We start from the raw sequence: 10,655 nt of genomic DNA on the forward strand, positions 1-10,655 counted from the left end.
ACTCTTTTTTGCAAAAAATAATAATAATAAATTTGTTATTGAAGAATTGGGGATAAGTCGTCAATGAATAATCGTTTACTGTACTAACTCAGATTTCTAATATCTTTTCTCCATGTTGCGTGATTAACAAATCAAATATATTTTAAATATTCTTTACCGAATGAGGAGAATTCAGCCTTATTGTTATAAATAATTATCCCATTGTCCAGATAACATGTGTTTTAGACCAGTTTGAATTGATTTACCTTTTATTCGGTCGCCTCGACATCTTAGGGAGGGCCTGAAAATCTTTTCAATATATAACGCAATATGAATCTGAAAGAGAATTTTCTATGTTGTAGTTTTGTGTTTACAGAAATTTTTCACGTGTGTGTGCACGCACGCGCATGAAAAAAGCATTTTTGACATATCTATCTATCTGTAACTAGACTGATTAAATTTAGTATATATCCAAATTGGTAGATTTCTATCAAACTGTGAGTAAAATCCATCCAGAGGAAGTTTGGTTGTCTGAATATAAGTTAAAAAGACAACTACAAAATGAAGAGAGAAAGATGGGCAAAATTTGATATACAAATTTAACATTTAAAGTGTGGATACCTGTGAAATTTGAAACCATACCCATTGAGGAGGTAACTTTCTATCTGTTCTTTCACAAACATATGAACGCAATAATTTAAAAGCACATTATCATAGTATATGAAATTTGGTGTCTGATTTTTGTTACAAGAATTTTAGTTTTGTGTCAAATTTTAATTTCAATCGATTAGAAACAACGCGTCTAAAACAAATTCGATTTTCGGGTACCTAAAATCAAAATTGTTGTTATTGTAAAAATGTTTTTTGTTGCAGAATGCCAGAGATTGATTAGCCTGAATCGCAAAATAGATTGACGGAAACTACTAAATTCATGCTAAAGATTAATATTTCTTGAGTATTGCTTATCAATATCATGCAAGACATTCATTGCTTTACCCAAGGTCCATATTTTTAAAAGAGGAGAGGTGATAAACCTTTATTAGAGTATGTTTATAGGGAGATCACTTTTTCGCGAATTATTATTCTTTATAATTTTAAGGAAATGGTCCAACGTTTAATTATTATCACGATTTCTCTGTCAAGCTGTGATGTAAATCATGTTTGTTAAAGTGATAAATTCCCACGAACGACACAGGAGCTTTGTGATTTTTGTTTAATTTATTTTGATGCTTTTTGTAATTTATATTAACTAGAAAATATAACTGGGATCGAACAAAATTTTATTTCGAAAATACTCCATTTTGTAAAAATGCTAACATCAGTGAATGCCAAAAAAGTAAAACTTCTTAAAATAATGCTAGATTTAGTTCAGTTATAAGACGGCAAGTAGACGCATGCACATGCGTAGAAAGGGAATGATTTATGTTTGCCACAATTTCATATGCCGGGTTTACACTCGACCAGTTATAAAACGGCCAGTAGGCACATGCGTAGAAAAGCTGAAAAATACTGTTCGGTCGATGGTAAGTAATTGTAGCAACGGGACAATTTTCTTACTGCGCATGCGTTTGTAGAATTTGCGTTTTTTTTTTATTATTATTTATTATTATATTTTGCTTGAAAAAATTGATAACTTATCATTGATTAATTCAGACAGTTTTTGCTTTTTCTGATGCGATTTTTTATTTATTTATTTGTTTTACTTGCCACTTCTTTTCTATAGTTTTCCAGATTTAGGTATTTGGCCTTCTTTTTATTTTACCATGTTTCTTTTCCATCCATAATTTTAATACGATACGCAGTGAAAAAGAAAAATTCTGGGACGCCAAAACGGCAATTTATAGCTAAGCATGAAATGCTTGAATCTATCTTATGAAGTCGTGGCAAACATAAATCAGTATTTTTCTACACATGCGCTGCCTACTGACCGTCTTATAACTGGTCGATAGTAAATCCGGCATTAAGATAGATTCAAATATGCTTGGCTATCGGAATGTCATAACCGGCAGCTAATAATTTAATACAGTACACTCCCGATTATCTGCGAAATTGGGTGGCGCGGCCGCCGCGGATAATCCGAAAAAAGCTAAAAACGGGTATAGCAAAAGAGAAAACAGTCATTCCAACTTTGAAAAATCGTGTTATGTACAATGAAACGTAAAATAAACAGCAGGAAATGTTTGACTAACACTTAATATTTTAGTACATCACTCAAAACTAATCTAAAATGCATTTTGTTAATGAAAACAGAAAAGTGCTTTGTACTTACGAGAGGCGTCAAGGATACACAGAAAAATTAATACATATGTACTGTTTTAATACTGTAATGTATTATGTAATTACAAAAGCATAACTGTAAAACTACACCTTTTTGAAGAAATCAGTCATTTGTGTTTGCTTCTTGCTTTGGAAGCCTTTTCTCTTTGCTTGGAAGCAAAATAAAAACTTAGTGCAGCAGGCGCGGATAATCGGGAGTCTACTGTATATGGAATCAAAAATTTGAAATTGTGTGTATTCTGTGGTGAAACTCATAAATCTTTAGGGCTATTTTAAAGGTCAGAGAGTGTGTTTAAAAGAAAAACACGATAGTTTAAAAAAGAATAAAGCTTATTTTTTATGTTTAAGATTGATGGGCTGCATTCTCGAATCTGTAAGGCTAATTCTCGATGTATAATTTGTCTGAAGAAACATTAGACTATAAAGTTTTAATAATTTAAAGACTTACTCTACAGAGAACTCACCAGTGACAAAAATATAATGTTGATAAATCAAGGTCTACCAGAAGTCTTTTTTTACAAATATTATTGAGCAAGTTAAAGCAGGTGAGAATAGCAAAACTGTTATATCGTTATTCGATACAGAATTTCAGAGATCATATATCTTAAAGTCTACAACTACCCAAATGAAAACTACTGCGGAATGAAATAAATTAACGCATATAACGATTTGGGATGAGCGAAGATAGAACCTAGGACCTTGTGGTTTGCAGTCCAGTAACATGACCACAATACAAAAGCAATTGCTCCTGTAGCTTAGCTGTTAACTGGCTTATAAGCTTTCACCATAGACTCTCCCTCCAGTGAGTTAAACGATATGGCTGGTGATGTATTATTGTTGTTGAGTGGTGATGTATTATTTATTAGCTGTTGAGTCTAATGCGCCTGTACCCACTTGAGTAGCGTCAAGCGTTATGGCGAGCGTGTGTGGGTGAGTGGTTGCTGTTGCTGATGCGCCAAGTGAGTGTGACGGCTTTGTGTTGCTGTATCAAGTGAGTCTGACGACTTTTGTTGTTGCGTTAAGTGTGTCTGACGACTTTGGTTTGCTGTGCCAAGTGAATCTGGCGACTTCGGTTTGCTGTGGGTATACGAAGCTATACGAAGGTTGAAGGTTCGTCGTCCGAGGTCACCAATGTAGCGGATTGGTATGAGCGAGAATAGAACCTGGACCTTGTGGTTCGCAGCCGAGTAACATGACCACAATACAAAAGCAATTGCTCCTGTATCGTAGCTTATAAACTTGCACCACAAGTACTTGATGCTAAATTTCAAACTTTTTAGAATCCGAAAACACACACATACACATTTTTGGTATGATTTCTGTCGATCTGTGCACAAAATAACTCAAAAAGACAATAAACTAGAGGAAAGATGTATGTATGGGATTTTAACGCCAAGATATTAAATTTTTATCAGCTTGTGAACCTAGTAGGTATAAAGGTAATCTGACTGTCTATATTAATATATATTTTTTTGAGTCTGGATATTTGCATCTAAATTGTTTTGCTAATAGCAGCATATATAATTTTTGTTCTTCGTCTTTTATCTGAAGTTTGTGGTTCTTTTCTATCAATGTCGCTTCACATTCTGTTACATGATTTATTATCATTTATAATGAGCCAACTGTTATCGTTTTCTTTCCATTCTATCATATCATTTGGCAGAAAATTTGATGATATATCCAAGATTTAAAAAAAATGATTGATGCATAATCATGCCGATACTTTTTATGATGTTCATTTGGATCAATCTAGCCCCGCTTCAAGATTCTCTTTCCGTTTTTTGAGAAACAAAGTCGTTAAAAAAACAAAACGTCAAGAAGTTTCTTTGACAGATAGCACAAATGTCCAAAAAACACATAGCCACACAATAGCTTATATAGAAATTTTATAATTGATATATTCGCATCCTTTTAGATTTTTCAAATCGCATCTCAGGATGAAAAAAGCAGATACTGCTTAAAAACCAGGTGATGACATAAGATTTCACAACAAATAAAAAAATATTCCGAATTCCATACTCTTCTTGTTCAGGCAATTTAAAATGACTTTTGAATAAACAGATTTAGTGCGAATAAATTGCCTTTTCTGTTCATTGGACACAATGTAATCTCCCTGAAGCTCTTAAGTAATTCCTTTATTGAGAATATGTCCAAAAAATATGACGGTGAGTTCTTCATAATCATCTCTAGGCTAAAACTACTTAAATTTATTTTTGACAAACTCACTCATATCTGAGGAACCTTTCATGATATGAAACGTCAAATGGAACTAAATGGGAATAATTTTGATCGACTTCAAGAATTATTGAATCATTTAAATATCAGCATGTCTGTCTCTTTTGAAACCGCAAGTTATCTAAAACACTTTCAACTTCTCAGTAAGGACACATACTTCTTTCGCAAACCTGTGCTAACTAAAGTTGTAACAAAAAAAAAAAAAGTAATTTGCCAAGATTTTACCGCTTTTGAATCGCAGTAGCTATTGCCGTCTCTGATCGGAGTTTTGGTATTGAAAATAATTTATTAAAGCCTTTTCCTGAAATAATGATTGGTAGACAATTAGAAATTTTACTTTCTAAGATGTCTTAAAATTTTTCCGCTCCAGTGTATAGTCAAACGAAAAAAATTTCAAGATTTTGAAAATTTTTAAAAAAATCTTGAGTTGTTTCCATTTTGGTACATCATTTCTGCTGAAGTCCGATGGATTATTCTACACTTTTAAATGCTGTTTTTAAGATAATATATTTTTTCTATTACTTATCTTTGCAGTACTGAGAAACGACATTACTATCCAGAATATTTCTCCCACTGCTTCTTTTGAGTCGTTGATAACAAAATCAACTTTATTTTTCTTTATTTGAACTGTTTTCACTTTCAGAAGAGTTATTTTACCTCGTTATTCATATGAAGGAACTCGCATCCTTCAAATAGTAAGCTTTTATTTTCTTCTTGTTATTCTTTCAATTTTTCGAAAATGAACCCCTTTCTTCAACATTTTTTTTCAAATCTATAATTCTTATTTTAGCACTTTATTTAAAAGAATAAAAAATTCTTTACTTTCTTGTATTTCGGTCTTAATACGAGCTAGCATGAGAAATATCACATAGGACTTCGATAAACTTTTAAATGCCGTCAGTAAAAAAAATGTTATTACATTTACAATACTATTATGGTCTACAAGATTCAAAAATGGGAGGAAAAACATTCGGAAAAAGCACGTGCAACTTTTATTGATATTACCTGTCATATTGTTTGAATCTTATTCAATACAACTAATTACAAAACTAAAAGCCAGATTCGAGCTGAAAGTATGATAATGATTTATGTGAATGTTCTGACATTAATATTATTGTCTCAACATAGTCTGTCTGAAAGTGCAAGTCTTAATGACAAGGAAATGCATTTGCTAATATTCAGTATCTATTTATTTTATACTTAGATATGGTAATAATTTCTGAAAAATTTTCTTGTTTACAAAATTTTAAAACAAGATCTAAAACACCTTTTAAGATTACAGATAAAATTGGCTGTCCCATTAAAATTTTAGTTTTTATAAAGATTATCCTTAAATGCATTTTAATCATGACCCAATAACTTATTTCTATATAAGCACATAGATCGAATCGGAAAATTATGTTTGATAATGTAAAGAATTCTTTTAATGCTTAAAAATTATGATTTTATTAAGTTTTTATACAGTCCCCAAATATATATTTGTTTAATAACCAAAACTGATCAAGTTATGAATATCACTATTTTAACAACTGCCTTAAGCCAGCCACTTGGTTTAAAATAATAAATTTCAAAGCTTCCCAGTTAGTCAATTTTAGTCACAAAAGAACATTTTTCTTTCACAAATCTTTTTATATCACGAATATTTTATGAAATTCAACTAGACGATTCAAAATTTGAATGTTATAAATTTTTAATAGTACAATAGTTTTTTTTTAAAGCTGTGTAAATCATGGAAAGCAGGATTATATTTTGAAAAATTTAATTTCTAATGTAATTAAATTTATTGCATAAATACATATATATGTGAAAATAAACTAAGTGGATGATCTTTTTTCTTTATAGAATTTTATATTTAGAAGGAAAATTTACAAATAAGCAAAAACAATTCTATTCAGAAAATTGAAAATAGATTTAATAAGATTTCATTAAGCTATTAAACTAATTTTTTGAAAAAAAAAAAAAAAAAAAGTACAATAATAAAACATCTAGGAAAGTAAAATTTAAGACAAATAATAATTTAAGCAATGATAAACAACATATGTAATATTAATAAAAGTTGGCAACAGGAAAAAATAATTAGGAATTAAAAAAGTTATAGCATGAGATATAAATTGTTTATTTCAAAATTTTAAAGCAATTCCAGTAGTTTTAGTTTATCATAAAAATATATTCAAGTATGAATTTACACTTGGTGAATGAAAAAACAAAGCAGAACAAAAAAATAAAAGAATAAGATAAAAGATTTTTTTATTGAAAAAAAATCGTGTCAGCATAAACTTAGTGCAATGAATACGATGAAATGTGTGATTTTGGATGCTTGCTTTAAGGTGCTTTGGGGTTTGTGCCCTTCTTTCCAATAAGGGACTTGTGGATGTGAGGAATGACACCACCACCTGCAATAGTGGCCTTGATTAGGGAATCAAGTTCTTCATCTCCACGGATGGCCAGCTGAAGATGACGAGGGGTTATTCTCTTCACTTTAAGATCTTTACTGGCATTTCCAGCCAACTCCAATACCTATAAAAAATTAACGAAATCTTTAAATTAGTATAATGAAATAATTTAATGGATCATATTAAAAAACATCCAAATTAAAATACTCAAAATTTTAATTTTATATATTAGTTCAACCAATTTTGAAGTAAATCAAAGAGGTGATTGATACAGTGTATGTTCACAATGAGTAAAGGAATTTAGGTTGAATTTATATCATAAACCTCATTTTTAATAATTATTCAAAAATAAAAATTATAAATAAAAGTTTAATGGAATTTAAGCTTTTACAAATTTATAAGTGTACAGTTGCTTAATGCAAAAATTTTATAGGTTAAGATATTTTATCAAAGAATTGACTATTGAGCATACAATTAAGTAATATATTATCGACATAAACTAGTCATATTACATCTATTTAATATAAATTTCAGATAGTATAACTTACTTCAGCGGTTAAATACTCCAATATGGCTGCACTGTACACAGCTGCAGTTGCACCAACTCTTCCATGACTTGTGGTACGACTCTTTAAATGACGATGAATCCTACCAACAGGGAACTGAAATATATAATTTAATGAGCAAAAAAAAGTATCAAGATTGCAATTTCTAATTTATAGCTTTCAAATTACAAAAAAAAAAAAAAAAAAAAAAAAAAAAAAAATATTAAATTCATTTATATTAAAACAAATTTCCTTTCTCAGGACATGCCCTCCACCCTCGGCATCCAAAAGAAATTACAGGCACTATACTCTGTTCCACCTTAACTTGGCAGTAGTGTATATTTTAGGCATGCCGAACCGCAGTCATCAGGGGAACTGGGTTACTTTAAAGTACAAAGTTACTAGAAGTGCAAATTGCTGGCAAATCTTTATCTCGCAAATTTTTCGCCAAATAGTAAATGTTTATTAACTTATTATATTATCATTTTTAATCAGATTTTTTCTTATTTTGTTCAATATTATTGATACATTTTAATAAACCGTTCAAGTTATTTTATTTCGTTTCATTGTTTTTCAAAGAAAATCCCAAATCTTTCAATATTCTGTAAAGCATAGTTTGGCTAATGTTTTTCGAAAAGATATCTGTATCATTGCTTGCATCTTTTAAAATTTTACCCAATGTTCAGATCTCATTTTTACGAGAAAAAAAATGAACTGATTTTTCATCAAATACAGGCTGATGTAAAATCATCATATTTTACAAGACTTGAATGTTTACCTACTGAGCCTGGTCGCTTCTTTCCAGGGATACTTAAAGGACTTTATGCCTTTATTTCTTTTTTCAAACGGAAAATTGTTTTTTGCAAAACATGTGTAAGATGCGAAACTTTATTGACGATTTGATTGATAGAATCTTGAGGATTTTCTTCTCGGAGTCGAGAATAAACATTTAATATGTTTCTGTGTGCTGCACTTTTTGTTGGCTTCACTCGTTTTGAAGGTGTGTACAACGTAGTTGGTGATAACACTTTTTCAGACATTTTAGAATAGAAATGACAAATTGAATAAATATTCAACAATCAAAACTAATAACTACCAATGCAATTAACAGTATCAAAAATATCAGCTGGTAAAAAAGCAAGAATAAAAAAATACGAGTGATAATAACAAAGGTTGCAAATTAAATGAAGCAAAGTTGGTGGAGGCATACAAGAAAAGCATACCAAATACTTGACCTTGAATACCAGTTCTAGCCAAAGTGGAATTCATTATGTCAATCTTTTGGTTTAATTCATTCGCTTAGTTTACAAAATACTTAACAGATAAGCACTTCTAACTTTAGAATAATTTTAAATACATACTGATAAAAAAAAAAGATTCTGTAATTTATGATATTATTTGATAAATTTCTGCACATTTTAGCCATTTTAAAGTCAAAATTAATGGGAAACTCTTTCCCAATGCGGAGCATCACATTTTCTGCCTTTTACAATACTGCCAAGTTAGGATGAAATAGAGTATAGTTGAAATCTTTTCTTATAAGCAAACAACATAAAATAACTTAAACAAACCGTTAATGGATATAATGTCAGAGCTAAGTTAGTTGATTTCAAAATAAATTAAACAGTTTAAAGTTAAAAATTTTATCAATTCATATCATCCAACATCTGCATTAAAATAAGACAGACTAACCATTTCAAAAATTCAATTTGAAAATAGAATTATACATAAAGAGAATGAGAAAATAACCAAATATTAACTAACATAATTTTATAAGCTGTGGAAAGAGCACATATTGATATGTTAGCAAATCTCTACACAAAAATCTGCTACAAATCAACAACTCTTAAGAGCCAGTCTTAGTGGCAAAATACTAGTGCTGATGAAATAATGCAAATATTCAAGCCTCATAATAATAAGGATCTTCAATTTAATTGATGCAAAGTTTGAACGATGAAGACTTAACAACAATACTTCATCATACTTGACATAAAAAAACAGGAAATAAACACATTATATTTCACCTCTACAATGCTTAACTGATATGCAGGTAGTATATAATCAATGCCCCTTTAATTGCTCCCATTAATACAGAACTGCAATCATTAATTGAACACCTACCAAATTTATGATTAATTACATTAAAAAAATTATGCAAATTTTTTATTGCAAACCTACTGCAAATTTTTAACTCAAATTGCAAGATTTTTTTAAACACAACTCTTGATTCAGCTGAAATTAGAAGAATTTAGATTTATAATTAGTAGGAATGATTATAAACAAAAATAAAATGAGATATTTAACAACCTATTCTAAATAATGTTATTAATGATTATTTCAAAGAATGAAACTTCATGAGAAAAATTTACTTAACACAATTTTAAACATGCAACACAAACAGCTCTCATTCAAATTTTAAAATAAATCTATTAAAACAGGACAATTTTGACTTTATAAATAAACACTTCCTTTCTACCATATTACTGGATAAATCGGATAGTTAATATTTTTCTCCTTATATGAATATGAAACCTTAAGTCCGAAATCATAAAATTAACTGTATAAATAGCTTATTTCATATAATAACACACAAAATTGAATGAACTTATGTCATGAGCTTACATTGAGTTAATGGAAGTATTGAGAGCTTTAATCGGTTAAATCAAGAGGTGAATTTTGCCATTTCATGACATACCAAAATTACTTCAGCAAAATGGCACAACTCATTTTAAGTATTTTGTATTTCAAACAAAGATGATCTGCTATTGAATTACATACCTGCAAGCCTGCTCGTGCAGACCGGGAAACCGCCTTTGCTTTTGACTTTCCAGAATCTTTACCTGCTTTACCACCAGCCTGAAAAAAAGAAAAGAATCCGAATTTGAGCAAGGCATAAGAGACTAGTTTGAAACTTTAACTTGGTTAATAATGGTGTTATCATATTTGTAAACAAACCATATCAGCAGAACAACTTGAAATAACTTTTCAAATAGGTACTACAGGAAAAAGCAGAGACAAATGAATGGTAAATCCAACGTCTACTCCACAACACGCGGGAAAAGTTAAAAATGCGCTTGTCCAACTGGGTATGCTGTAACCAATGGGAAATTGGAAGACATTTGGAATTATTTTTTCTGATAATCCTGTTGCCATCCGTTCCTATTTAAAAAGTCTTCTGAATTATTAACTCAAGAGGCCAGAAAAAAAGTATCCAATATTAAATAAA

At 30.0% G+C, this 10,655-nt stretch overlaps 1 protein-coding gene across 1 annotated transcript; it reads right to left on the reverse strand.

Annotated features, from left to right (window-relative positions):
* Positions 1–6,721: 6,721 nt before the first annotated feature.
* On the reverse strand, positions 6,722–10,566 carry LOC129964652 (histone H2A.V-like). Its single transcript, XM_056079118.1, has 4 exons — positions 10,385–10,566; positions 10,208–10,285; positions 7,433–7,546; positions 6,722–7,008 (listed from the first exon to the last, which is right to left on the reverse strand). Exons 1-4 carry the CDS (start codon positions 10,385–10,387, stop codon positions 6,814–6,816), a joined length of 390 nt encoding a protein of 129 aa, XP_055935093.1. The 5' UTR covers positions 10,388–10,566; the 3' UTR covers positions 6,722–6,813.
* Between the last annotated feature and the right edge of the window lie 89 nt (positions 10,567–10,655).

This window comes from Argiope bruennichi, chromosome 1, assembly GCF_947563725.1.
Source record: "Argiope bruennichi chromosome 1, qqArgBrue1.1, whole genome shotgun sequence".
In the NCBI taxonomy this organism is placed as follows: domain Eukaryota; kingdom Metazoa; phylum Arthropoda; class Arachnida; order Araneae; family Araneidae; genus Argiope; species Argiope bruennichi.

Coding starts and splice junctions, on each gene's coding strand:
- LOC129964652 (XM_056079118.1), bottom strand. Junction 7,547..10,207: donor CTGCACGAGCAGGCTTGCAG/GTATGTAATTCA, acceptor TATATATTTCAG/TTCCCTGTTGGTAGGATTCA. Junction 7,009..7,432: donor TGGAGTATTTAACCGCTGAA/GTAAGTTATACT, acceptor AATTTTTTATAG/GTATTGGAGTTGGCTGGAAA.